The following is a 24,304-nucleotide window of genomic DNA, read 5'->3' on the forward strand; positions in this document are numbered from 1 at the left end:
GACTAGATTATGATTTCCTATGCTGTTAGCTGGACTAGAAGATTCGCAGGTTTGATTTTTACACTTCTGACCTGCTATTTTATCAGATTCCATAGAGAATGTATTTTTTATTGGAAGGTACTTCGTTTATGGTAAACTGTACACATAAAGATTGTGCCCAACTTGCCATATACTTTTATTGTATTGACTTTTTTATTAACGGACTTATTGAGCTTCACTTTTGAGGTTTCAGGTTACCATGGAAACCTCTCAATATTGTGTATGGCAGATTACATGTATTAGGAATGAAATTTTTTTTGTAGCTGTGGGCGGCTCATCTGTGGTACAGCTAGGTTTTAGTGCTACAATTCAGCTGTTGCCACTCAGGAAATTATATACAGTAATACTTTTGTTGTAACAAAGTTGTGAAAGTACTTCTGCCACAGACTTCACCTTTTTACTGCAGTAATGCTGTACATACCATACACATACAGGCTGTTGCCTCTAAAACATGAGCAGTGACATATGCAAAGACTACACTGAACATTTTGCTCAAAAAAAAAAAGGAACCATTTTAAGGGAAGAGTTATCTCTGTATAAGTCATGTACTATGAAATGTTGTTTGGTTATACATGGATAGTGTTAATACATATGGTTTCTGTGGCAGTCAGCCTGTTAATTTGCTGTTATGCTCCCAGGTTGCTGTACAACTCGAGTGTGTTCATGGCCTGGTGTGTTTACCACACATGCATGGTTTCATGGTGTGATTGCATGGAAACTGCAGAAAAAGATTTAAAGATGAAGCAAAAACCTGTTTTTCTGTAGAAACACATTTCCACTCTTTCTTCGACTTTACTTGTACAGGTGAATATTTGGGCACATGGAAGCTGCCCTTAAGCTTTGGAAGCTGACCAGTGTTGTATCCTTAGCAGTATATAACCCATATAGCTAAGGCTACTGCAGCAGTGATCATTCAGACTTCTCTTGCTACTTTACTTAAAACTGCTGATAGTCAAGAAATTTATCTTACATTCTATAACAAAATTAACCATTTCAGAATTTAACTTAAATTCTAGTTAGGATGAAGCCTTACCGAGCATTTATTTTTGATTACCTAAAGATAGATTTTTAGTGTTGCAGATGAGTGGTGAAAAAAAATAAGTTGAGCAAAATAGTATGTATTAACATAGACAGTTAAGCAGGAGAGAGGCAGCATCACTAAAATGTTTCTGGATTTGTAACTGTTGTCCTTTTCGTGATGTTTCACTTAGTTGTCTCCTGTAAGAAATCAGTAGGTTGGTAATTCATGTGGTTTTGGCATTAATGGTCATGCTGACCAGTATTCTCTGATCATAGCAAAAAATGGAGAACTGGGGAATACCAGCTTGGTGAAGGAGGTGCAAAGAGCATACAGTTCATTTTATGTGAGTCGAATTCTTCAGCTGAAGTACTTTAAGGTGGTCTAAAATATGATAGAGTGTTCCTCAGCTCAACCACTATTGCTGTATTTTTCAAGGTAAGTATTTAAAATAAATGATACATAACTAACCGGTTCTATTTTTTTCTTTATTTTAGAATAATAGAATGTCAGGGATTACCTCTCATAAATGGACAAAGCTGTGACCCTTATGCAACTGTGTCACTTGTGGGCCCTTCTAGGTAATCATTTTGATGTGTTTTTTTAACAGCATCTATGAATGTATTTAATTAATGTTAAATGTTTTCACTTTTTTTTTTTGCACATCTTGCATGCTAAGGAACCACAATGATTTCAATAAGTTGATATTTCATTAACTTAAAAAAGCTCTTCCATAAATAATATACACTTAAATGCCTAAAGAATTAATAGATTGCATCATCTGTATATAATTTGTTTAAATATTTTAACCCTTTCTGATGCAGGAAATGAGCAGTTATGGGGTAGAAAGCAGTGTCAAAGTTTAACATGGTACTCTAAATAGAAGATTTCTTACCAAAAATAGTCATGTTTGGCCCAAGCACTGAAACTGCAGTGACTTCTTTTTTCCTTGTCTTCCAGATATACTCTTGGTACTCTGCCTGCACACCACCCAGATTCCCCAGTTACTAGTACAAGGCTGTCCCTGATATGACCCTACTACCTGGGTTGTGTAAGCAATCCCAGAGGTTTGGAGTCTGATAAGAGGACTGAGTCTCTGAGGCCACAGGATGTACCATCAGAACCACCAGTATCACCAGAGTGTCTGAATTTGGGGGAGATAGGCTGGAAGGAAAGGAATGGGTTCTCTTAAGTTAAGAGGTCACAGTTTGTACAAAACAACATAAACCAGTTTGAGAATGTTGGATCATTTTTGTCTTGCCTTCTTTGCTACCTTTCTGGGAAGGTACAGACCGTATGAAAAATGAAAGTGGATTCCCTTAAAAACTGTGTTCATTGTGGTAAATTGTTTATTTGGTGTAAAAGAAATAATTTTGTTCAGACAGAATTTTGGCAACATTTCTTTGTTACATAACTGGCTTGATTGAAATTATCACCTTTATCTCTGTCTGCAGATTGGACTCCTTAGGCAGGAGATGTTAGGGTATTAGGGGTTATATCCTTCCTTATCACTTTTGCAGTATTGCTTGCAACATGCATCCTGCTAAAGATAGCCATTTGTCTGGCCAACATACCAAAGCCTTTGGCCCTTACATGCACTGTATGTCAGACTATGCCCTGTGTCTGAGAAGTAAGGCCACCAGTCAAATTCTGTTTTTGAGTTTAGTCTGAGAGTCATTTGTTACATTGTTTCAGCTACTGAGCCAAAGGTAGCTAATTACCCCCAGTGGGGACCCATCCTTCAGTTTCTCTTGTTTTTGTTACTTGGTTTACATGTCATCCAGAAAGGGGAAGTGTGAGTGTGAAAAGCTTTCCTCATAAAAACATACTAGAATGGTACCTTTTTTGTTTAGACACCAGCCGTGATCACACTCAGTGCAATATTTGTCAGTATTTTGTACCCAAGGCCCTGCACAACCACCTGTCCTCTTTATTGGTGTAATTAAAGAACCAACTTCTGAAGCTATTAGCTCAGGAGGCCATGGCTTTTAATTTTGCCCACCGGGATGTTAAGCCGCTTAACAAGAAGTAAAAAAAAGTTTCCTTTGGAGACTTATCCAGCCTTTGCTGGATCTTTCTGTAGGGTTAGGTGTGGAACCTGAGAAACATCCAGTTCTGATGCTTGGGCCCTCTGTCACAACCCCGTTGGAGGCTGACATGGGGCTGGCTATCCAAACATCTACTGAGGCTGAGGAGGAGGAACCATATCTAAAGGAACTAGAGAGATTCTTATGAGGGAGTAAGTACCTGGTTCCCTTATTGAGGTTAGGCAGGGTACAGAACCCCCTAGGCTTGTTACGGCAGAGATTCCTCTTAAGCAAAAACAAAAAACTAGACGTATGGTCCTTGTTGCAGAGGATCCCCATAAAAATTGGGAAGATTTCACTCAGGGTCTTTAAGGCTCTCATGTCTTTAAACCCCTCAGGATTTGTCTGTGCTTTCACCTGTTGACTTCACTTCCACTCCTTCCAAGAGACTACAAGCTTCCAATTCTTCTTTTGAGGATGAAGAGCTGGATTCTTGGGAGAAGTCTCTTGCTTACTCTTCCCAGATCCATTCCCCTCTTGCCTTAGGATCAGTTGGGGATACTTTTTCCCCTGATTTCTCTGATGAGGCGCTATCTTTTGGGGTCAAATTGTTAAAATGATGGAGTATTTCCAGTGGGAAAGTTCCCAAATACCTGAGGTCCAGAAAAGATATTGTGACCTGCTACAAATGGAACCCTTCTAGCCCTTGTGCAGTGTTCCTGTTTTAGAAGCCCTTTTTGATACTTTAACTTCTGCTTTACAGGCTCCAGAGTCTCAGACCCTTTTCCTAAAAAAAACGGACAGGTTCTACAAAGTCCCCTAGGCTCAAACATTTTTGTACAAGATTTTTTCTTCTGATCCAGCAATGGTTTCTCTATCCACTGATAAATCATCTAAGCTGATTCCTTCCCAGTAAGCTTTTGTATTCTAATAAGAACAGTAGGGCTATGGACTGGTATGGTATGCAGGTGTATGCCTCTGCCACTTAGCCTTTCAGGCCATAGATTACTCGACCCATATGTTTTGGCACTGTTGTCTAAGCTTGAGGGGTATATTGACTGATATGCCTGACTGAAACCAAGTCTTCTGTCCTTCCTTTATTGGATTTTGCTTCACAGGTTGCTTATTCCATCAAATGACAGTTACACTGCTATTGCCTCTTCTAGGGCAGCTGCTTTGGGATCTGTTATCAGGAGATTTTCCTGGCTCAGGTTGCAGTCTCTTCCTGAAGATATTAAGGCCAAATTACTAGACTCTCTCTCTCTGGATGCACAGAATCTGTTTGACTCTGCTGCTATTGCAGACTGCCTTAAAACCTTGCTGGATAAAGGGGAGGTTATTCAGGATGTTAAATAATTTTTTTTCTCACCCCTGTTCATAAGTTTCAAAGAAAATATACTTCCAAGACGTCCTTTGTGTGTAAACATCCCAGCAACCCTTGAAGGATAAGAAACCTTCCAAGAGTGCATTTCCTGAGAAGTCTGCTCAGAATTCTAGCATGAGAAACCTTCCTTTCCTGGCAAGTCTGCTGCTACAGTTCACCCTTCTTTGCTCCTTGCCCAGATCCCCCTTTCTCATTGTTTAACTCTGTCTTTTCCAATTTGGCAACACATCACCACAAACTCTTCAGTTATATCAGTCATCCATAGTTTTTACTTCATGACTTGGAAATCCCTTTTTCCATTTTCAGAGATGCTGTAGCCCCCTCCTTGCCAACTCCCCCATTTTCCCTCCTCCTCTTCAGGACCTTTTGGCTTGTGGGACTATTCAGTCAGTTCCTCTGTCCCAGAGGGGCAAAGGATTTACTCAAGAATGGTTTTGGTCCCCAGAAAAGAGGACTCTTAGAGACCCTTTCTAGATCTCTTCTTTCTGAACACATTTCTGAAAGTCCCTTCTTTCAGAATGTTGACCCTTCATTCACTGTTTCTTGTCCTTCTTCCTCAGACCTTATTGATATCTCTTGACCTGAAAGATGCTACATTCCCATTCACCCTCACTTCAGCAAGGATTTATGCTTCTCTGTTCTGCATCACATTATCAGTTCTCTGCATTGCCTTTTGGTCTTTCTACAGCTCCAAGGGTTTTCACAAAGTGTCTTGTTCCAGTCATAACATTTGGAAGGCTCCATGGTGTTCAGATATTCCTGTATCTGGACAACCTGCTTATTCAGGCCTCTCTCAACAGTTTCTTCTGCAGGAAGTTCAGAATTCATAATGCTTCTTCACAGTGTGGGTTTCACACTGAACCTCAGTCTATTCTGACCCCTTAACGGGACCAGATTTACTTGAGGTGCAGGATTCAGACCCTTTCACTAATAGGTTCATAGGTTCATAGATTAGTACTAGGCTAACTGCCCTTGCGAGCCATTTTCAGCCTAGCCAGTTATCCCCTGTGAGATTCAAACCCTGTACCTTGTGTTTGTAAGGCAAGCACCTTAACCATTAGGCCACCCTCCCAACCCAAATGTCTTTTCTGCGTCCTCCTAAGGTCCTTAATGTAACCACCTTCTTCCAGTCTCTTCTTACTTTACAGGAGATTTCGTCAAGAGAATTTCTAAGAGCCCTGGGGTTTATGCCCTCCATCATTCCAATGGCTCCTTTGGCCAGACTCCACGTGCAGAAGTTTCAGTGGTACCGCAAAACAGTTTGGCCACGACATTGTCATCCTCTAGACCTCCCCATCCATCTCTTGCCTTATCTCAGACAGAACTTCCTAAGGTATAGTCACCAGATTTCTTTGAATCCCGGTCTTCCCTTTCAGGTTCCTTCCTCTGCCCAAGAACTGTTTACAGATGCTTCAGATCTGGGTTGGTGGTGATGGTGGGGGCCTTCCTCAATCTCAGGGTCCATAGGATCTGGTCTACCCAACAAGTCACAGACCATATCAGCATTAAGGAAGCTCTGCTGTTGGCTTTTCAAGACCTGCTTTCCATTTGGGTACTGTGTCTTGTCAAGGTTTTCACAGACAACACCAGTGTCACGTGGTTTGTTTACAAGCAAGGGGACAAAAAGTTATACCTTCTTTGCAGACCACCTCTTCTTGTTTGGGAGTTTGCCATCATCTGCACCTTCAGGCAGTTTAGATTCCCTGAGAGCACAACCTAGTGGAAGAATCCGAGCAGGTCCAAGACAGATCCTCACAAATGGATGCTTCATAAGGAGGTCTTCCTGGACGTCATCCATCGGTAGGGTGTTCCTCAAGTGGATCATTTTGTTACCATTCTGAACAGGCAGCTTCCCAGGTTCTGTTCCAGAGTGCCAAGTCCTCTGGCTTGAAGAGTGGATGCTATGTCATTTTCTTGGAAATTGATGTTTCTGCATATTTATCCTCTTTTTCTCCTTGTTGCCCAAGGTCTTGCAAAAGATCAAGCAGGATAGTCCCAGTATTTTCTTGGTGACTGCCTTTTGGACCAGACAGCATTGGCTCCCCTGTTCTGTGTTTTGTGATCAGGGTAATTATCACAAGTTACCTCGCAGGATAGATCTCACACAGGGCAAGGGCTGTTTCATTCAATCTCATCTGCTCACCCTACATTTGACTTTTTGGGTGATGGGGGTTTTAATTGCTTTTTAACACCAGATGTTAAGTTGTCAATCTCGCCTTCATTCTTGCTGGATGGGTTCGGAGCCGAACCTCGGCTCTGACTCGGCCTATATTAAAGCTCGAGAGCTAATTTTACTGGCTCGAGGCAACCCTATATCCCATGATGCTAGGCGGTAACTACTCAGATCTCGTTTGCTGCTTTCACTAGCGAGGTGCTCTTTTTTACCGGCTCACAGGTTAGTGAATAATTTTCAGAAAAATCTTAGTTTTCTACTTAGTTTTCCCCTAGTATAGTAATATATATTTTCTAAATAGGCTAGTTTTTCGGTTATTTTAAATTTTTAGTTCCTATTTTTATCCCTTATCCCAGTCATACTCCCCACCCTAGGTTAGGCCTTAGGCCCTTCCGTTTTATTCTTAGTTCCCTCACAGGGATTCTTAGCTGTCTGAGTGTACCTTTAGTATCCCTGTATCCCTATTTGTTTGAGTGTGTGTGTGTGTTTTTTTTTCTATCTTTACAATTGTTGTTTTCCTTTCGACAACAATATGTTGAAGGAGACAACGGTCTCAGGCTTCACGAAGTGTGACTCGTGCTGTCAGAAGATGTCTCTGACAGACTGTCACACTTCTTGTGTTTATTGCCTGGGACCTCTGCACCTGCAGGACTCTTGCTCGGTGTGCCATGCATTCAGCCCAAGAGTCCAGCAGGAGCGCAGGAATAACTTGATCCGAAGGTTCCCCGGCTAAGTCCGTGCCGGGGAAGCCTTCGAAGCCACCTAAACCGTCGGCTCCGAGCTCTAAGCCTTTGGATGGTGGCTCACCTTCTGTGACACTATCGGCTCCGGCCGGAGCCGATACCTCTGTATCGCAGCTGCCTGCATCGGCTCCGGCCGGAGCCGATGCCTCTAAGACTCTATCTTCAAAGTCAGCTCCGGCTGGAGCCGACGTGTCTACGGCTGCATCGGCTCCATCAACCTTGATGCCCTCCACACGCAAGAGGTCCAGATCTCCATCTTCGGCTCCGAGGTCACCTTTACTCTCGGAGCGGAGCCATCAGAGCCATTCCTCTCGGTCTTCCAGGCTTTCCGACCATGACCTTGAGAGGATGGTAAGCAGACTATTAAAGTCTCAGGCACTGGCCCAAATGCTACACAGCCCGTCTCATCAGACAGCGGCTACGTCTATACAACATACTATTCCTCCTTCGACTCTGCCCCAGTGTTCGGAGCCAGAGCTCCTTGGAGCCGTGACCATTGTGACGGAGCTGATACCTCCCCCTTCGGCTCCGTCGTCTGCTCCGATCTCATCCATGGTGCCATCCTTGGAGGGATCCGGGTGCTTGGACTCTCTCACCGGCTCCGAGGGGGCGAGTGGCATCAGACCTTTGTCTGACCCTGTTCTCCCTCTTGGAGCATCGACGTTGGTGAGTTCAGCCCCGACATCGGCTTCGGAGCCGTCCCTGTCGGTGCCGGCTGGGGTTCCTAGCTCTTCGGAGTGGGAGCTCTCTAGCCTGCTTAATAGGGGCGCCTTCGAGGTCATGAGGAGCATACTGGCCCCAGTGCCAGCTCTACGGTCAGCTCCATCAGCTCCTCCCACTGTAGTGCCTGCGGAGGTCTCTTCCCACTCTCTCGCCCCCGGCCACAGAGATCCAACGCCTCAGGTTCCCCATTGGGAATATCCTCCTCTTCCGAGGTTTCTCCTGATCCGTCAGGTGAACCCCCGCGTAAGAGGACATGTAAGAGGAAGCATGTGGACTCCCCTGAGTCCGTCACATCTGACACCGACTTGGATGAGTCGGAAGGATCCCCAAGGTCCCCCTCTGAGGATGTCTCCTTCTCTGACATCCTTGAAATCCTTAAACAGAGGGGGAACTGGTCTTCCCTTAATCCTTCCGAGGACGAGTCGGTTTACCTGGAGGCTTTTGGTTCTCGACCCTCCACCTCCTGGGTGTCTCTGCCCTTCGACCCCCTTATGGAAGTGGTGGCGCGGAAGGCATAGACGGCCCCTGATTCGATGGAACCCACCCCACGGAGACCTTCCAGATTTATAACAGCCCCTTCTGATAAGCAATTTTTATCTAAAGGTGTCCCAGTTGATGCCATGGTGGTGGCGGCAGCCACCAAGAAGGAACTGGCTGATCCTTCAGTGCCTATCCATCTGCCTAATAAGGAATCTAGGACAATGGATAGGTACGGCAAGCGGATGTTCTCGTCAGCGACCTTTGCCATGCGGTCGCTGAATTACTTATGCCACTTCACCTGTCTTCAAAGAGACATTCTTAAAGAACTGGGTGAGGTCCTACAGGATCCATCAGCTGCTGGGTCTCAGGACAAAATTAACTCACAGCTAGGAACCCTGAATTCCATTGTCAACTCCTCTATGCGGCTTATTTCGTATGCAGCCGATGGGGCGAGTAGGGCCACAGGCACAGGTGTGGCTTTGAGGCGTCACACCTGGATGTGGCTTTGCAACTTCGCAGACCCCTTCAAGGCATCTTTCACCAACTCCCCCTTTGATGGTTCAGCGTTGTTTGGACCTCAAGTGAAAGATACTTTGACCAGATGCGAACAAGATGGCAAGACTCTTTCTGCCGTAGGAGTCCGTTTTTCAACCCCATCTAGACCATATCCTAAGGGTCAAAAGAGTGGAAAAATGTGGTTCCGCAAATCACAAGGAGTCACGCCTGACGCGAGAGGTCAGTTCACCCCTGGAGGCAGAGGAGGGAACAACAACAACAGACGCCATCCAAGAGGCAGAGGCGGTCCGCAGAATCAGGGTAGCAGAGAAACCCTCTCTGACAAAACCTTCCAGCATCCGTGAGGTGCTGCCCGACTGTCCACCTTCGGAGGCAGTCGGGGGAAGATTATCGCTGTACCCACAAGCCTGGCTCTCCCTCACTCAAGACAAATGGGTGCAGTCGATCATATCCGAGGGTTACAAAATCCCCTTTATCCAAACCCCAACGATTCAAATGGGGTCTCTTCCAGACGTTCCACCCAGTCTAAGGGAGCAACAGCACTAGAAATATCAAAACTGCTAAAAAAGAGTGCCATCCAGCCAGTCCCAGCAGACCAACTAGGATCCGGAGTCTACTCAAAGTTCCTTTTGGTACCAAAAAAAAACAGGGGACTGGAGGCCAATATTGGATCTCAGCAAACTAAACAAGTTTGTAAAAAGAACGAGGTTCCGGATGGTCACGCTTCAGTCCATTTTGCCCCTTCTGGGCAAGGACAATTGGATGTGCTCAGTGGACCTTCAGAATGCGTACTATCACATCAAAATGCACAGGCGCTCCAGAAGGTTTCTCCGCTTCCGGCTGGGAGCCAGCCACTACCAGTTCAGAGCCCTGCCCTTTGGTCTCACTACAGCCCCCCAAGTGTTCACCAAATGTATGGCAGCGGTTACGGCTCACCTGAGACGTCAAGGATTCCAGGTGTTTCCATATCTAGACGACTGGCTCCTCACTGCCACCACCAGGCGTCAACTTCTTCTAGCCAGAGATTACACCATTCACATTTGCAAAGAGCTAGGTATCTCTCTAAATTTAGAAAAGTCTGCTTTGTCGCCTTGTCAGTCTATTACCTTCATAGGCGCCACCTTGGACACCGTTCAGCTCTCAGCAAAGTTAACAGAGCAGAGGGTCTTGGATATTCAAAATCATGTTCACATCCTCCTTCAGAGCAACAAAATTCAGGCCAGGTATGTTCTGAAAGTATTAGGTCTCATGGCGGCAGCCATCACGCTTCTTCCCCTTGCCCGCTTTTACATGCTGCTTCTTCAATGGATGCTTTTCTCCCAGTGGTCCTTCCAACAGCTCCCTATGACACACAAGATCTTAATAACTCTATCTTGCAGAAAACATCTATCTTGGTGGATGGTCTCCCCTCAAGTCCATCTAGGCATACCATTTACTCCTCCCCCCTGGTCGCCACAGTCACAACAGACGCCTCCCTGATTGTGGGGGGGGGGGGCATTTTCAGGGCAGGACAGTCCATGGCACATGGCAACCCTTCGAATGCCACTTGCACATAAACATCCTGGAGATGAGAGCAGTGCTTTTGATGTTGCAAGCCCTCCAAGACTCTCTTCCCCTGGCGACTATTGCAATTAAGACGGACAACATGTCCGTAGTATGGTATATCAACAAGCAGGGCGGTACCAAGTCCTATCCCCTGTGTCGAGAAGCACTCAGACTCTGGCAATGGGTGATCTTTTCTCAGCGGTTTCTGATAGCAACGCACATTCCCGGGAAGTCCAACGTCATAGCGGACAGGCTGAGCAGAGCTATTCTCATGCCCCACAAGTGGTCTCTCAAGCAATCGGTGACGGACAAAATTTTTCGGAAGTGGGGGTTTCCTTGCTGCGATATTTTTGCAACACCACAAAACAGCAAGTGCTTCGACTTCTTCACTCTCTTCCCCCTTCCAGGCCATCCCCCCAGAGACGCTCTAGTCCGCGATTGGCCTCTGGGACTTCTATACGCTTTTCCCCCCTTTCCATTAATCACACAGATAATTCAGAAAGCTACTGCCTTGAGAGCCAAGATGATCCTCATTCCCCCTTATTGGCCTCGACAGATATGGTTCCCTTTCCTGCATCGCTATCTTTTGGAGCAGCCTTGGCATCTGAATCCAGTGCCAGATCTTTTGGCCCATCAATCAGGGCAGCTGCACCAATCCCTCCAATCTCTCAACCTCACAGCTTGGTTGCTCCACTTCGTCCCTAGCCAGGCTTCCAATGATTTCAAATTCTGTCTGGGATATTATTGTAGCTTCCCCTAAGTCTTCCACCAGAAGGATCTATGCTAGTAAATGGCAACATTTTTCCTTTTGGGCAAAGGCTAGGAACATAGATCCCTTCACTGCTCCAATACACTCTGTCTTGGATTTCCTAGCTGAAATCTTTCATTCAGGATCTTCTTCCTCCACAGTAAAAGTTCAGCTAGCAGCCATTTCAAATTTTCACATAGGCTTGTCGGACTCCAGTATCATGTCCCATAAGCTTTGCAAGGCATTCCTCAGGTATCTTATTACTCAGGCCCCCAGTCAAAGACCCCCCACCACAGTGGGATTTAAACTTAGTTTTAGCATCCTTGATTCTCCCTCCCTTTGAACCTGCGGCCTCCTGTTCATTGAAGTTACTTTCCTGGAAGACATTCTTCCTAGTCGCCATTACATCTGCTAGGAGAGTATCTGAACTTCATGCCCTCTGCATTTGTCCTCCTTATTTAGTGTTCCATAAAGACAGAGTTTCTCTAAGAACTAACCCGTCTTTTTTACCCAAGGTGGCTTCTCAGACAAATTTAAATCAATCTATTGATCTTCCAGTTTTCTTCCCTAATTATTCAAACAAGGCGGAGCAAAAACTACATTGTCTGGACGTTCATAGTCAACTCCGCTACTATCTGGACAGAACTAAACAAATCAGGAAATCTGATCAACTATTCTTATCTTATGCAGAAAGTAGAAAGGGCCTTCCGGTATCCAAGGTGACCCTGTCTAGATGGCTGTCTTCTGTGATTACCTATATTTATCAACTCAGAGGTAAAGAATTGACTACTAGGCCAAGAGCCCATTCAACCAGAGCATTAGCTACATCAGCAGCCTTTCAAGCTAGAGTGCCAATAGACACTATCTGTGCGGCAGCCACTTGGGCCTCTCCTCATACCTTTGTTACACATTACAAATTGGACATGGCCTCCAGAAACAGGGCAAATTTTGGTTCCACCGTTCTCAAGAGTCTGTTCCAATGAGCCATCCAGGATGAAGGTGCTAGGGACGCGGTCCCATCCAGCAAGAATGAAGGCGAGATTGACAACTTAACATTGAGAAGTTATGTACCTACCATAACGTTCCATGTTAGTTGTCTTCTCTCGCCTTCTTTCTTGCGTCCCGCCCACCATCCCCCTAGCCTGGACAGACCGAAAGGTTTTTCCCCTTCTTCCAAGGGACCTTATCTTGCACTATTCCAAGCCCAGACAGTTGGTCCTGGGGTAGATACAGCTTCAGGTAGTGATATTTGGGGAGTTCTCCTTTTTCCTCCTCCTCCTCAGAGGGGAGACTGAATTGGCTATTATTTCTCAGCTACCAAACGAGATCTGGGTAGTTGCCGCCTAGCATCATGGGATATAGGGTTGCCTCGAGCCGGTAAAATTAGCTCTCGAGCTTTAGTATAGGCAGAGTCGGAGCCGAGGTTCGGCTCCGAACCCATCCAGCAAGAAAGAAGGCGAGAGAAGACAACTAACATGGAACGTTATGGTAGGTACATAACTTCTCATTTTCTGAGGACGTGCTTTGGGTCTTGCAGGAGGCCTGAATACCCACTACTAAAAATCATATATTGCCAAGTGGAAAAGATTTTCTATTTGATGTCACAAGCATGAACAAAACACTCTCTTACTGAGTATTCATAATGTTCTTATTTGTGTGAGTTGCTTAGTTGTGGTCTGGCATACTCCTCTGTTAAAGCTTATCAGCCATTTCTGTTTGCCTGCCTTTTGATCTGCTGCTTTCTTCTAGATTTTAAGATAATTTGTGAAAGGGGACCTTCATGTTAGCCCCCCAAGAACACCCAACTTCTATAGACCCTCATTTTGTTGTGGAAAATTGACTCTGCTTCGTTTTGAACTTGCAGCTTCTGTGCAGTTCTGTACTTGAAAGTTTGTTTGGTTGTTGACTGTTACTTCTAATAAGAGAGTCTTTGAATTCCAGGCCCCATGGCAGTTGTCCCTTTTCTGTTTAGAGGGAGTGAGTTTTTGTTTACACCAGTCCTTCTATGCCCAAAGTGGTCAATGTCTAGTCCCTGAGTTAGTTCATTCATCTTCCTTCCTTTTTCCCTTCACCTCAGAGTAGTGGTAAGAGAATTCTACATACTTTAGATGTGCAGAGACAGCTCAGACACTATTTGGATGAGATTAAAGATGTTAGGAAATCTGGGCAACTTTTTGTTTTCTTGAATGCCATGAAATTGGGTTTAGCTGTTTCTAAGCAAGTCATCTTCTCTTGGATTTTTAAGGCCATTTCATTTTGTTATTCCTTTCCTAGTAATGGAGCTTTCTTCTTCAGTTTGTGCTCGTTCTACCAGGGCGATTGCCACTTCTGGTGCTTTTTTCAAGAGTCTGGATGTAAGCTCCATTTTGGAAGCTGGTACTTGGTCGTTTTTCTTTGCCAAGCACTACAAGTTAAATGAAGTTTCTGTGGCAAAAGCTGAATTTGCCAGGGCCATCCTTAATGTTTGGAAGGCTGTTATGTTTCTACCTCCCATCCTTTTCAGTATAATTTGTACTCTCCCTTTAGTAAGGAATACTGTAACAATGATAGGGAGGCCGCGGTGGTGCATTGGTTAGCGTTGTTGCCTCACAGCAAGAGGTTCTCTTGGTAGATTCTCAGCTGGAGCTTTTTCTGTGTGGAGTCTGCATGTCCTACCTGTGGTCAAGTGAGTTTTAAAGGCATGCAGGTTGGTTCGTGTGTGTGTATATGTGTGTGCCTTCTGTGAAGGTTGGACGCTGGACTGGCAACTCGACACAGTGTAAAAGCCACTGCCAATCAATCTGCGGCCCTGTGATCTGCTATGGCGACCTCTAACCGGGAAAAGCCAAAAGAGACTGCTTTTACTGCAACAGTGGTAGGGAAGGACATAGTGCCGTTGTGAAAGAACTTACCATAACAGTGGATATGCTTTCACTGTTGCAGTATTTGTTCCTCTGTCCTTCCCCTTTTCTCTGTTCTGTTGTCTTGCCCAGTGACTGAGGGGTTCCGTTCTTCTCCCTTTCTGAATGCATATGTTCTTTCTTTTCTGATCCTTTTGGGTTGCTCTGGTTCTTCTGGGGCATTTCCATTCTGAGGATTAGGCAGTAGTATGTCAGTTATGTACTCCTGGACATAGGTCATACGTCTGATGGCACAGCCTCTGAAAGGTTCTAATGCTTTGGAATGCTAACTGGATATATGGTTATCCTCTGTAGGCAATCCCTTTAGTAAGGAATACTGCAACAGTGAAAAGTATGACATTTATTGTTATGGTAAGTTATTATACAACTTTACTTTTCTCAAATTGATTACCATTTGTAGAAAAAAAAAATACCAAGACCTGTAGCAAGCCCAGGTGCCAACCAAAATTATAACCTTTCTGTTAAGACTAATTTTTCTAAAGCTGTGTTTATCAAACCAAGCACATATTTCATTAGAGCCATTAATTTTACACTGATATGTCCTGAAGAGCACTGTTATGACCTCAAGTACCTATTTTTAAGTTATTAGTAAAAAGTGAAAGTAATTGAGGTTTAAGAACGGAAAGTGATAGATACCACAATTTATTTTCAGAAATTGCCCATCCCATCTACAGCTAAACATGTTAAAGGACAGACACTTCAAAGTCTTTAGTTTATCGAGTGGAAGTGCGGGTTTAACTAAAAAGGTTTAGATTCCGTGCCTAAATTGACAAATGTTGTGATTTTAATAAACCAACATCTGTGTCCTCAAATAATGTCATTGAGCCAGCAGGCATCTGTGCTCATTTTACTTTGTAGGTGAGTAGTGCTATGGTTTGATGAGAAAAAGTCCACCCATGTGAATTTGATAAACAAAGGATTTTGGGATAGATATTTAACAGAATATGAGATCCCCCACCATGCCCCAGAATTCCCACTCATTTCTTGATACACTGGAAAATATTAGGGTACAACCTAATACCCTAATAATGGGCGATTTCAACTACCCCACCATTAACTGGGAAAACTACTCATGTACCAACTGTTGTGCTCAACGTTTTCTGGAATTCATAAATTCCAGTGCCTTGGATCAACTTATCCACACCCCCACCAGGGGCAATGCCTTGGATCAACTTATCCACACCCACACCAGGGGCAGCAATATCCTAGACCTGGTCATTACCAACATGGGCAACCGGTGTTTCACACCAGAGGTCAATTCCTCATTGGTCAGTTCCGACCACAAGCAAATCACGTTAGACATCCACATCCCAGCCCCACCCCCATTAGGGAAACCACTGTAAAAAATTTCTCCAAAGCCAACTTCACGCTTCTTAAAACAGAAGTGGCAAACTTCACGACACCCATGCTGACGGACAATAGAGATACGACTGCTGAATCCTGTGCAATTGCACTTTATAAGCACTTACACGAGTGCGTGGATTGTGCAATCCCTAACAGAACCAAGATGCTATCCTCCAAAAAAAGGAAGCCAATCTGATGGTCCCCTGCTGTAAACAAACTCTAAAACAAAAGAAAGAAACTGTTGCAAAAAAGAGTAAGATCCCATGATTGGAGGAACTCCGTGGTCAGCCTCAGTAAGAAGCTGAGATCCCTCATAAAATCCTCCAAAGCTAGTTACGAAAACTAAATCGCCACTGATTCTAAAGACAACCACAAAGCATTCTATAGCTATGTCAAGAATCTCAATGGCAACACTCAGATCTGCTCTGAGTTGCAGCACAATGGCACTAAATATACAGAACCAACTGATATTGCCAACATCCTGGCAGATAGGTTCAGTGCTAACTTTACCCCTCTCTCATCCTCTAAAGGACCCATCTCTATACTGGAAGAATGCAAAGTACCTGTAATCACAGCTGCACAGATAAAAAACACACTCTCCAAAGCCAAGAACGCAGCATCCATGGGACCTGACAACATCCCATGCTGTGTTCTACATGAACTACAGAACGAACTGGCACCCCACCTAAGTACCATGTTCAATCATAGCCTCACCTCAGGCTTTGTACCCACTGAATGGCGCACAGCAACGGTTATCCCACTCCACAAAGGGGGAGCCAGCACAGATCCCGGGAACTACTGCCCCATTAGCCTGACGAGCCTGGCCTGCAAGGCTATGGAGCGTATCATCATGGAACTTATAAACAATGACATTGGTAATCTCCAAACTCTGGACCCTACCCAGTTCGGGTTTGTAAAAGGCAGATCATGTCTCCTAAACCTGATAGACTTCTTTGAAGCGGTCACCAAAGCTGTAGATGAGGGTAAGGTGGTACACACAGCCTATCTAGATCTCGCCAAGGCTTTCGACACCATCCCCCACTTTGGAATTATAGACAAACTCACTAAACTAGGTATAAATCCCTGTGTCACAAGATGGGTTTTCAACTGGCTCACTGACCGAACCCACACTGTGAAAGTAGCAGACTCTAAATCCAACTTCAGACCAGTAACAAGTGGAGTACCACAGGGTTCAGTCCTAGGTCCTCTCCTGTTTGGTATCTATTTCTCTGAAGTACAGGCTAACACAGAAGGTCTTTGGCTAACAAAGTTCGCAGATGACTGCAAACTAGCTCAGTGCTAAAAAGTGCATTGTCATCCCTTTTGGTAAAAACTCTGTACCCATGAACTAACACATAGGCGGTAGTCTACTTAACACCGAAAGTGTGATAAGAGACCTTGAGACACAGGTGGACAGTAGTCTCTCCTTTGATAATCACATCGCCACAGTAGTCAGTAAATCCTTCTACTTGTGGCGTACCTAATCACAAAAGGTTTCTCATCCAGGAAAAAAGCGGTCATTGTTCCCCTCTACTCATCACTCATTAGATCCATTATAGAGTACAATGCCCTTTGTTATGCACCTCACAAGACATCAACAACTGGAAAGGCCACAGAAATACCTCACAAAGAGGATTACTGGCCTCAAACAGATGCCCTGCGCAGACAGTCTCAAAAAACTCCAGCTTTACTCTGTCACATATCGCCTACTCAGATCTCTGCCTAACATACAAAGCTATGTGAAACCCAGAGATGTTGGACATGCTCCACGTAAAGAAATCCCAATCCCTCTGAGCTACATGCTCTAGGGACCTAAACTTTGTCACCACAATAAACAGAACATGCTGGAGGGATAGATTCCTGTCTCAGAGACTTCCCATACTGTGGAGCAAACTACCTATCTATATCAAACAAAGCTCCTCATTAGCACTCTTCAAGAAAAATCTTGATGATTGGATGGGAAATTCACCCCGGGGATCACTTCTGTGGCTCTGCTTGACAGGGGCAGAGGAAAATAATTTTCTTGGGTGACAAAAGCCAGGGTACTGTTTGGCTAGGCTTATATAGGCCCTAGGGCCAATAGCCTAGTATCTACCAATGAACCTAAGAGTGCTTATACTAATTGTTAGAGGAGCTCCAGCAATGATTAAAGAGGAAAAGAAAATATAGTAATGGTAAATTTGTGGTAGCAAAGGACTGCTGGCAAGGGAGGAAGATTACACTGGCATGTATTTATATTTCACCTAAACTGTTGCAATAGAACTTAAGAAAATTATGGGAGAAATAATCAACTTTCAGCAAGGAATATTACTTATAGGTGGGGACTGGAACTTGATTTGCAACAGTAAGGCTATATGGGAGACCTAGAAGGAAAATATAGCAAAAGAGGGCAGATTTCTGAAGACATTTATGAAGATGTTTGGTCTGGAAGATGTGAATGCAGTAAAAGGAACTTGTGAGGATTTATGTATTATTTCCCAAAGTGCAATAACTGAACTAAGCTAGACTAGACAGAAATTGTATTTCACAGGAACATGTACATTTAATTGAAAGCTTTGACACACATCCATTAACTGTTTCAGGTCATGCACCAATAACAACTAAAATAAAAATGAGACACTGGTGCTTCCTCACCTACCTGTTAAAAAAGAGAGGAATTTAAGAAATGGGTAGTGGAAATTGTTTGAGAATTATTAGGGAAGATAATTTCTTCAGAAGTTAAGGCTAGTGAGTGGGATAAAAAGAAAGTGGAGTTTAAAAAAAGGTATAAATAAAAAAAAAATGTATAATTAAGAAATTACAAGAATTGTTTAGATGGGCTGACAAAGGTTAAAGTATTTTGGAGTAAGGGGAATCTTGCAAAACAGTAAGAGATGCAATCGCAGAGTACTATAGAGAAAATAAAGGAGTATCGGGATAATATGCATCAGTTTAGAAAGATTGCTGTTAAGTAACTGTTTTTTACTAATAAATCCTGAGCACAAAAACTCTTACAAAATGATTGAGGCAACAGAACGTAGAAATGGTTGTTGCCAAACTTAAGGATCCTGTAACAAGAAAAATAACCGGAGATCCTGTAGAGGTATTAGAGATATTTTGGAAATTTTATGAAAATTTCTATAAAGCAGAGGAATGTAGAAATTAAGAAAAAGTACAAATGGAAATATTTATGGAAGCCTTAAGTATGCCAAAGTTATAGGTAAATGAGGCTCGGCAGTTAACAGTTAAGCTAGGAGGAGATTAAGTAAAATGGTAATGTATAGTCATTGTTCAGGAAAGTCGCCAGGAGTAGAATGGTATTCCTGTGGAAGTTTGGAAGCTAGGAGGGACAAAAGATCAATAAGGTTATGTTTAAAAGTATTTTAAAAGGAGGGGATGCACCAACATCTTGGCAGAAAGCTGTGGTATTTGTAATACCTAAAGACGTTCGAGACCTATTTGATTCAGCATCATATGGGCCCATTTCAATTTTAAACCATTATTATAATGTCTATAATAGCTAAAAGATTGACAGAGGTGTTGCCAAAATTGATAGATATGGATGAGTGTGGTTTTGTGGAGGGAAGATAAACATTTGACAGCATTAATAGAACTGGGACGATCCAGAGGGAAGCAGAATATAAGAAAAACACCGCTGTTGTTTGTGGCTCTTGATGTAGAAAAAGTTTTTGACAGAGTAAGCTGGGATTTTGAGTAGGGCAATGGAAGCATTTGCATTCCCTGATGGAATAATAAGCTTAATTAGGAGGATATACGAGACTGGAAGTAAAAATTAAGTGGGAGGGTTCTTCTCTGATACTTTGTCTGAACAGAGGAGCCAGGCAGGAGTGTTCTTATTCTTCATTGTTATTTGCATTATTAATTTATTTATATTTGTTTACTGGGGTGGTGAACTGATCAATATTGACCAGTTTTAGGTTCATCCCCGGTGAAATACAGAACATTTGCATTTCACAAACAAAAATACAGAAATGTAAGCAATAAAAAAATATTTCAGACTAATTACATAGAAAAAAAACTGTATTTACATTCCAGTGAACAAGCACAATGCACTGTACAGTCAAGCTTAGTGTAATATACAATATATACATTAGCTTCCAAGATCAGTCTTCAGTGAATCTTGAGAGAGGAGACTCTGAAAGCCAATAAGCTAGGGGATATGCCCTTTGTTGAATCAGGAATATTTAGCTTGGATGAAGAAGTGCGTTTTGAGTTGCATTCTGAATTTGGAATAAGTGTTGATTTCCTTAATGTCGATGGGGGAAGAAATTGCCAAAGGGTAGGTGCCTGACAGGAGAAAGCATTTGCGATGCTGTGGAGTTTGGATCTAGAGGTAATGAGAGTTTGTATGGCTTGTGAGTAGTGTCTCGGGTTGTATAAGGAGTTTTTTTTGTGAAGTCCAACTGAAAGGGGAGTAAATGTGTGGAGATGGAGTAGTATGTAGAGTTATCATAAAAGTAGGTTAGATTTTTGTATTGTGTTGCCATTTAGCTTTTTTAGTGTGATACAGTGATGTTCAAAGACAGATGAGTTTGTAATGAATTGAAAGATGCTGTTAGAGATAGTTTGGAGTGTACCAATGATTTTCTTGGAGGCAGAAGCAAAAATCGGGAGCCCATATTCAAGCTGAGAAAGGAAAACTCCTTTGCCAATGGCTGCTCTGGGTGGTTGGGATAGAAAAGGGGAGATCTTTTTGACCCAGAAGAGGAGGGAATTAGTTTTTTCTCACTTTGTGTGGAAATGGAAGTTTAGTGACTGATAAAGCCACAGGCCAAGGTATTTGAAGGTTGAGGTTGTCTGTATGGAATGGTTGTGTAGGTTAAAGATAGTCAGTTGCTTGGTGAATTTTCTGTGTAGTTCCAAAAAGCACAGTTTTGGTCTTGGTGGAGTTGAGAAGTAGGTTATGGTTTATTAGTTATTGGAGGAGCTCATGTAAATCTGACTGGAGTTTGCATTGAATGTTGGTATGAGAGTGACCTGATCAGTGAATGACCATGTCATCAACATAGCGAATAAGTGGGAAATGGGGGAGGCCACAAGGAAGTTTGTTAATGAATAGGGAGGGGGGGGCAAGAATGGATCCTTGTGGTACACCTTTGGTAGTAGGTGCAGATTTTAAGCAGGAGGATCCTATTTTAACTCAGAAGTGTCTGTCATTGAGGAAGTTTTTAAACCTTGGATTGATGTCTGGACTGATATCAGTTTTAATTTGTTTTTGAGAAGGTAGTGGTCACTGAGGTCAAATGCCTTTGTCAGGTCTGTAAATAGGGCACTGTAAGGAGGCCTCTAACAGAGTTTAGCAGGATGTCATCGGTTAGGGAATAAAATGCTGTGATAGTACTTTGTCCAGTCCAGAGTCCATGTTTGAAAGAGAGAAGGTGGTACTACTGGATATAGAGGGAGAGTTGTGTATAGACTATATTTTCAAGAATTATGTCCAGAATTGGGAAAATGAATATTGGATGAAAGTGAGAGGTGTCTTTTGGGTTGGTTTCCTTTGGAAGGGGTTTAATTAGAACAGTTTTCCAAATTTGTGGCATGGTGTTTTGTGTGAGATACAGAATATATGTGTGGGTGTGAGGAATACAAAGATGCTCTCTGCAGTAATATATAAACCAGGCATTTGTCATCAGAACCAGGAGGGGTGTCAATGGAAATATTTTCAAGTAGAATAGAGTCTTCTTTGGGATGTATGCATTTAAAGTGGAAGAGTGAGATGAATGGTGGCTGGGGGTGGGCAATGCATGATTTGTGTGGGGTGTAGGGTTTATTGATGGAAGATTGCTAAATTCTTTAAGGAAATCTTCTGGTGAAAGTTTTGCTGCGCCACACTTATTGGTGTTTTTAGACCGTGTATCATAAGGAGGATTCTTCACTTTAGGTGAATGTAAGAGGGTAATTTGTTGCTTTGTTTGGAGATTTTTGTGCCTTTTTGATAGATATATTGGCTATGTTGCACAAAACTATAGAGAGGGTGCAGTTGTCAGTTTTGTGTGTGTGTGTGTGGGGGGGGGGCTGTTTCCATTTTTGCCATGCTTCATCCCTTAGAGTTAAAAGATGTTTGAGTTAAGTGGATAGGCATTTGTCATATTTAGAGCCATTGGCAAATGAACTAAGGAACTTAGACATTTCAGTAGTATAATTGGTGTGATAATCAAGGAAAGTTGGCTTTATTTACGGACAATATTATGTTTTACCTGATAAAACCAGAAGAGGGCATCTCTTGTGGAACATTCTGAGATTGTTTCAAGTTTTTTCTGGGATGTAAAATTAATGACAACAAGACAAAGGCTATAGTTGTAAACTGTGTACGTGCACATGAATTGGTACAGCAATACCCATATATATGGGGATATGATAAAATGGCATATTTTGGAGTATAGGTTAAAATGATTCTGTTGTGGCAGCTAAGAATATGTGGAAGAGACTAAACAAAAGATAATACAAAAACTGAAAAAGTGGAAGCTCTTGTTTATGGGTATGGATAGCAAGATACAAGCAGTGAAAATTGTTTTAGTCCCTTTAGTGTTATATAGAGGTCAGGTATATTTTTATTAACCAGAGGAGAAGTTGTGGACAGTGAGTTAATAAAGAGTTGAAGGATTGTATCTGGGAGGGGAAGAGGACTTTGGTTAAGTGGGATAAGTTGATCCTTCCAATAGAACAAGGGGGGTTTGGATTACCTTATTTGAAGGGATATTTTAGAGTTGCACAGTTAAGGCTGATATACATGACACTTACAGAAAGTTGCAATTCAAAGTGGAAAAGGATGATGATGAAATTGGGGGGATTCAAGAAATAAGGAGAGAGTGGGATTTTGGAAGTAGATCCTTAAGGAGAATAACAGCAGCCATACAGAATATTGTATTCATAAATTAGGAGTAAGTGTTCTAAGATCCAAGACAACTCGAGAATGGAAAAAGGAGATTCTGCCAATAGGGATGACTGCAATTTGGGGTACTAGGCAAGAGGAGGCTGCGATTTACTGGAGAAAACTGGCAAAGGAACCATGGTATTGGGAACAAATAACTAGAGAGGAAAATGTAATAGAATTGGAAGAGACCAAGAAGACACTTGGACTGCAAGCTGGAAACTACCTTCCCTTTCAGGGACTGATATCAGAGTATAGACAAAGAGAAAGGGATTGGGGAATTCATAGTGAAAGACATGCTCTGGTACAGTTTTTAGTTGAATCTAGAACAGAAGCTGTCGTTAAAAGGATAATTAGTAGGATATATAAAATATTGCATGATAACTATAGGAATAAGTCAGAGGAGGTTAGAAGAGATTGGCAAAAGAGACAGGATAAGCATTTCACAAGGAAACAATGGGGGGGACATATGAATGGTTCCCAAGTATACAACAAAGTCTAGCAGGTTTAGGATTTTTGCTTGGAAGTGTTTGCATATGCATTTTTATACACCGAGCAGACTCAAAGAATTTTTCCTTGGGTAGATGGCAAATGTTGGAGGTGTGGTGTGATGGGGGAAGAAAGAGGTAACTGGGGAACATATGCTCTGGGAGTGTTATGAGTTGGCAGACTTGTTCCCTACAGAGTTCTTCTTCTTTTTTCGGCTTTTCCTGGTTAGGGGTCGCCACAGCGGAACGCCAGTCCTGCGGTGCCAGCCTGACACCCAACCTTCAACGAAGGCACACCCATTTTCGCATGTCTTTCGAACGCCACTCAACCGCGGGGAGGATATGCAGACTCCACACAGAAGGCGGTCCAGCTGAGAATCGAATGGGAGTACCTCTTGCTGTAAGGTGACAATGCTACCACTACACCACTGCGGCTACAAAGAAATATTGGGTGAGTAAGTGGGTGTAACTATGAAAGTGATTTTTTGAGGTGAGATACAGGATCTGAATTGATTAAACATAGTAAGGCCTTAAGTTTGCTGCCAGAAAAGACATTACTGGAAAATGGAAATCAAAGTCTAAACCCAACTGTATTTGAAGAAGTGAATTGTAACAGAGATAAAAACCGGAAGTCAGATCTTTAAAAAGGTAGGAGTAAACCATATAGAAAAAATGGAAATTTGAACAATAAATGCAGAATAATGTTTTGGAGGGTGAGTGAGGTATAAAGGAATGCAGGAATTGAGCAATTTACTGATGTTTGATTGATGATAAATGTATAAAACCTTGTATGTGATTTATGATGTTTGTAACTGTGAATATGTTAACATGGTTTGTTTTCGTTTATATAAATGTGTGTCTGCCTGTGTTTTAAGTGCTAATTTAATAAAGGTATTAAAAAAAACAAAATATGTAAAATTGTAATATGACATTATTTGCAATAAATTAAGACACGTCTCATTTAGAAACAAAAAAGTCCACATTCACATTGTGATCATTTTTTTTTGTTGTGCATAAAGGGTGCATATTGATTCTTTGCAAATATTAATTGATCTTCAGAACTGTGAAAAAATAAGTGTAAATAAGAGTGTCTACCAACTCTGAAATTGTGGTGTCTTAGATTATTCCCCTAACTTTTAAAGTGCAGCGATCTCAGATTTACCATAAGTAAGTCACAGGACTAGGTGGAACACAAACAGTCATGTTGGGAGGTGCCTTCGTGTTGGGGGGTCTACGGATGGGGAAGGGGTGAAGCACCCCCTGTAAAAACACACATTAAAATATAACAGCAAATTTTTGAATTCA

The 24,304-nt window shown here is 42.7% G+C and overlaps 1 protein-coding gene across 1 annotated transcript in view; it reads left to right on the top strand.

Annotated features, from left to right (window-relative positions):
* LOC122802337 (ras GTPase-activating protein 2-like) overlaps positions 1-24,304 on the top strand; it is a 1,675,609-nt gene that overhangs the window by 788,578 nt on the left and 862,727 nt on the right. The window contains exon 6 of the mRNA XM_044071975.1: positions 1,555-1,638. Coding sequence (XP_043927910.1) covers positions 1,555-1,638 — 84 coding nt within the window. The remainder of the gene's footprint in view (positions 1-1,554; positions 1,639-24,304) is intronic.

Source organism: Protopterus annectens, chromosome 5.part0 (genome assembly GCF_019279795.1).
Source record: "Protopterus annectens isolate FY-2018-M chromosome 5.part0, PAN1.0, whole genome shotgun sequence".
NCBI lineage: Eukaryota > Metazoa > Chordata > Ceratodontiformes > Protopteridae > Protopterus > Protopterus annectens.